At 41.6% G+C, this 5,708-nt stretch overlaps 1 protein-coding gene across 1 annotated transcript; it reads left to right on the top strand.

Annotated features, from left to right (window-relative positions):
• Nucleotides 1-3,037: 3,037 nt before the first annotated feature.
• On the top strand, nt 3,038-4,929 carry LOC122930270 (fibrinogen-like protein 1-like protein; the record flags this gene model as incomplete). The annotated part of the gene is made up of 2 exons (XM_044283514.1): nt 3,038-3,047; nt 4,304-4,929. Coding segments are annotated over 2 exons (636 nt in total), but the record flags the coding sequence as incomplete, so codon positions are not given.
• Nucleotides 4,930-5,708: the final 779 nt, after the last annotated feature.

Here is a 5,708-nt window from a genome sequence, read left to right as displayed (position 1 = left end):
CCTTTGTTCCACTGAAGGAAAAAGCACCCCAGACCATTATGGCGTCCCCTCCACTGTGGCGCGTAGAAAACATCTCAGGTGGGATCTGCTTGTCATGCCAGTAACGTTGGAAACCATCAGGACCATCAAGGTTAAATTTTTTCTCATCAGAGAATAAAACTTTCTCCCACCTTTGAATGTCCCATGTTTGGTGCTCTCTTGCAAAGTCTAAACGAGCAGTTCTGTGGCGTTCAACGAGACGAGGTCTTTGAAGACGTTTTTTGTTTTTGAAGCCCTTCAGATGCCGTCTGATGGTTATGGGGCTGCAGTCAGCACCAGTAAGGGCCTTAATTTGGGTCGAGGATCGTCCAGTGTCTTGACGGACAGCCAATTGGATCCTCCGGGCTCAGTGCTGATGACATTTTTTTGGGTCTTCCACTCGACTTTTTTGTTCCATAACCCTCAGGATCATTTAAGAAATTCCAAATGACTGTCTTACTGCGTCCCACCTCAGCAGCGATGGCGTGCTGTGAGAGACCATGCTTATGCAGTTCAACAAACCGACCACGTTCAAAAAGGGAGAGTTTTTTTGCCTTTGCCATCACAACATGTGACTACCTGACAGAAAATGACAATGAATCCACATCTTTGCACAGATTTGGCCTTTTAAAGGCATGTGGTCCTAAAATTTGGATCAGCTGAAAAACAGCCTGTTTCAGTTTAATCATTATTTTCAATTAACTGAATGCTCAAAAAATGTTTTGTCTCACTCTCTTTTCTTCTTGTTGCATGTTGAATCTCTACTTGGAATCTTGTTAAGATCCAACAATGTAAAATATGATTTATTGCCATTTTTCAAGTGGTCTTAAACTTTTGATCAGGGCTGTATATACGCATATAGATAATGGGGCATATCCATATATATATATAGAATCCAGAAAAAGGACGGCACTCCAGTAAGATGAAAAGAAAAGGATACCTTTATTCAACCATCCGGTGCAACGTTTCGGCTCTGAATGAGCCTTTTTCAAGCAGAGATACAAGGTGAATGGAAACAAACTTATAGGTGAATCAATTAACAAAGGCACACCCTGGGGGGTGGCTACACAATTACAAACATGTGAGTAAATCCTAGAAACACATCCCACATCGGGTGTGTTCACAAAACAAATCAATGTCATAGCAGGAAAGTGTAAAAACACTAAGTGCTGGATAAAAAGCGCATATATATATATATATATATATATATAAAAGAATAGGTGGTGGTGATGGTGATGGTGAGTACAATAAAGGAATTCAAGAGGGGCCTGGACGTATTTCTGGAGCTTAATAATATTACAGGCTATAGCTACTAGAGAGGGGTCTTCCTCGGGATAACAGGCCGAACTGGATGGACAAATGTCTTTTTTCGGCCTTATGTACTATGTTACTATGTTACTAATAAATAAATCAGGGAGCACCGCTGTAAATCAAGCAAATGCTGGAGTGCCAGCGGCTGAAGAGCGATCCCTCAAGCCCAAAAATACAAGTAAAGAAACTCTGAAGCACTTTTGTGCTGTCATGCTAACCGGGTGAATAAATGCACATTCACGGAAGTGCCGCAGAGTTTCTTTATTTGTTATATATATATATATATATATATATAGTACAGACCAAAAGTTTGGACACACCTTCTCATTCAAAGAGTTTTCTTTATTTTCATGACTATGAAAATTGTAGATTCACACTGAAGGCATCAAAACTATGAATTTACACATGTGGAATTATATACATAACAAAAAAGTGTGAAACAACTGAAAATATGTCATATTCTAGGTTCTTCAAAGTAGCCACCTTTTGCTTTGATTACTGCTTTGCACACTCTTGGCATTCTCTTGTTGAGCTTCAAGAGGTAGTCACCTGAAATGGTCTTCCAACAGTCTTGAAGGAGTTCCCAGAGATGCTTAGCACTTGTTGGCCCTTTTGCCTTCACTCTGCGGTCCGGCTCAACCCAAACGATCTCGATTGGGTTCAGGTCCGGTGACTGTGGAGGCCAGGTCATCTGACACAGCACCCTATCACTCTCCTTCATGGTCAAATAGCCCTTACACAGCCTGGAGGTGTGTTTGGGGTCATTGCACTGTTGAAAAATAAATGATGGTCCAACTAAACGCAAAACGGATGAAATACCATGCCGCTGCAAGATGCTGTGGTAGCTATGCTGGTTCAGTATGCCTTCAATTTTGAATAAATCCCCAACAGTGTCACCAGCAAAGCACCTCCACACCATCACACCTTCTCCTCCATGCTTCACGGTGGGAACCAGGCATTTAGAGTCCATACGTTCACCTTTTCTGCGTTGCACAAAGACACGGTGTTTGGAACCAAAGATCTCAAATTTGAACTCATCAGACCAAAGCACAGATTTCCACTGGTCTAATGTCCATTCCTTGTGTTCTTTAGCCCAAACAAGTCTCTTCTGCTTGTTGCCTGTCCTTAGCAGTAGTTTCCTAGCAGATATTCTACCATGAAGGCCTGATTCACACAGTCTCCTCTTAACAGTTGTTCTAGAGATGTGTCTGCTGCTAGAACTCTGTGTGGCATTGACCTGGTCTCTAATCTGAGCTGCTGTTAACCTGCGATTTCTGAGGCTGGTGACTCGGATTAACTTATCCTCCGCAGCAGAGGTGACTCTTGGTCTATCTTTCCTGGGGCAGTCCGCATGTGAGCCAGTTTCTTTGTAGTGCTTGATGGTTTTTGTGACTGCACTTGGGGACACTTTCAAAGTTTTCCCAATTTTTCGGACTGACTGACCTTCATTTCTTAAAGCAATGATGGCCACTTGTTTTTCTTTACTTAGCTGCTTTTTTCTTGCCATTATACAAATTCTAACAGTCTATTCAGTAGGACTCAACGCAACTGATAGTCCCAACCCCATTTATAAGGCAAGAAATCACACATATTAAACCTGACAGGGCACACCTGTGAAGTGAAAACCATTTCAGGTGACTACCTCTTGAAGCTCAACAAGAGAATGCCAAGAGTGTGCAAAGCAGTAATCAAAGCAAAAGGTGGCTACTTTGAAGAACGTAGAATATTACATATTTTCAGTTGTTTCACACTTTTTTGTTATGTATATAATTCCACATGTGTTAATTCATAGTTTTGATGCCTTCAGTGTGAATCTACAATTTTCATAGTCATGAAAATAAAGAAAACTCTTTGAATGAGAAGGTGTGTCCAAACTTTTGGTCTGAACTGTATGTCAGATTTGCAAAATTAGGCCTGGTCAGAAAGGGGGTAAATGGCCCGGTCTGGAAGTGGTTAATATTACTGGTCGCACGGGGCACCAGTCTCTCCCCATGACAATGCCGCCAAATTATGTTATAGGGGGAAATTAATATCAAGTGAAATGGAGCTGTTTTCTGCAACTTGTCTGATTTGAAGACGGTTTGAAGACCTTAGTAAATGTGTTACGCTTGTTATGACTTCGAAGCTGTGCCCACTTTTGCAGACACAATTGCATGTGGGCTTTATAAGTATGGGCTTTAGTAGTATGGCCCATTTATGTATGTAATTACATCACTAAACTTTTAGGGCTCGTGTATATGGCATTGCCACATGCAAAAAACGTGTGTGGCTTCAAACATTCACACTCTGTATGTTGCTTCTGAGAGTCCCCTAAAACCATTGGAGAAAAACTTTCATATTACTGCATGTACTGGATTTATCTAGATTTCCTTTCCTGCCTGTTGAAATATATTCATTAAAACAGAGACACCGTTTAAAGGGGTTTTCTGCCATAACTTCAAACTTAGACACCAGAAGGAAGCTAGTCCAACAAAAATCTAAAGATTACAAACCTATTGAAAGCCCCACTCTTTCAGTGCTGTAGTTCCCATCCACTCTGTTTGAGTGATGTGCCATTTTTGTATGTGACTGCTGAGGCCAGTGAATGGCAGCAGCAGTCACATGACCTTGTCACTTCCAGCCTGGTGAAAACCCAAAATGGTGGGGACAAGAGCCATGGCACTGGAACAGTAGACCTTTCAACTGGTTTCTTTTACCTAGAGATAAGCCCCCAGAAGAGGTATCTGGCAGCACCCTTCTCCTCTTTCCTCACTGAAAACACAAACATGCCTAGAAAAACCGAATGTGTATGGGTTTGGAGAAGTTGGGAGGTGTGTGGTCATTTTTACAGATGATCAGCTGACCCATGTGTCTGACTACAGACTTGTCTGTTTCCAGTGACAACCAACATAAATGTCAGTGCAGCCCTAGGGTATAAAGCAGGCTATAAAGTAAATGGTTTCTATCTTACTACCACTATTTACACCTTTTTCAGATTTCCCTATAGACTGTGATAAACTGCCAAAGAACAGCGCGAGTGGAGTCTATGTCATCAAACCTCATTCATCACCTCCTTTAGTAGTATATTGTCATGTAGATGAAGATGGCAAACGGTGGACTGCTATCCAGAGGAACTCCAAAACTACTGAAATAACTTGGCATGAGTCCTGGACTACTTTCAAGTATGGATTTGGAAATGTGATGAAGGATTTTTGGCTGGGTAATGAGTACATTCACCTGATAACATCTCAACGGGTTTACATGGTACGCTTTATCCTGAAGGACAAGAATGATAAGGAGTGGCATGCCGACTATGATATCTTCAGCCTAGACAAAGAAGAGAATGGCTATGCATTGCGTCTAGGGAGGTACTCTGGTACTGCAGGGGACAGTCTAACCATCTTTGACTCAAACACTGTTCATGACAACATGAAGTTCTCCACAAAAGACAAAGATCAGGATCGGAGTAGTTCTCACTGTGCAATTACTTACAGTGGTTGGTGGTATGACAATTGCTACCTTGTTCTATTGAATGGAAAAGGTTTTATCTACTGGAAAAATGTTTGCACTGGAGATTGCACTGAGTCAATGATTTTGGTCCGGCCTACAGGTATCTGCTGAAGACCGTAACATCAGACATGGATTCTGGGGAAGGTAGAAAATAGTACACTGTGTGATATTTTTATATCTATATAACTATACAAAGTTACACTGCCATGTTAGGCTCTTTAAAAGGAAGCAAAACAGATGCAAACAATTCAGGCACTAATTTCCTTACACTTTTCAGTTATTGTATGTGCTGCCCTTACACAGTAGCTACTTAAAGGGGTTATCCCATGACTAATGTAAATGAAAATCAGACATCATATAGTATGTGACTATCTCTAACAAAGCTAGCACCAGCCCTGTAGTGTACCTCTCATGGATCCAGAGATCTCCCCATTCATTGCTCTGCTAGATTTATATCAAGCTGACAGCTCAAGGGGAGTGTCTTTTCTGCTGCAGCTCAGGGGGCGTGTCTCAGCTCTCCCCATCACAGCTCAGGGGGCGTGTCTCAGCTCTCCCTATCACAGCTCAGGGGGCGTGTCTCAGCTCTCCCTATCACAGCTCAGGAGGCAGTTGAAGGATGAAAATGAGCATGTGCGGCTTTCTCAGTGAGCTGGACAAACAAATAAGAAAAAACAGCAGGTGGCACTATACAGATAGATTTCAGTGAATAACTCAGTGGCAATGGTAAATTTAATTTAATTTTAATTACATGCAATTACAAAAGTACCCAGATCCAGTTGCCGGTTTTAAAACTGTAGAACATTTTTCGTGGGACAACCCCTTTAAAGCATGTTTATGGCAAATTATCCCTAATCTACTACATAAAAAGGATACATTACTCCCCAAACTAC

Source organism: Bufo gargarizans, chromosome 3 (genome assembly GCF_014858855.1).
Source record: "Bufo gargarizans isolate SCDJY-AF-19 chromosome 3, ASM1485885v1, whole genome shotgun sequence".
Classification (NCBI taxonomy): domain Eukaryota; kingdom Metazoa; phylum Chordata; class Amphibia; order Anura; family Bufonidae; genus Bufo; species Bufo gargarizans.
This window is presented reverse-complemented; position numbering and strand designations above follow the sequence as displayed.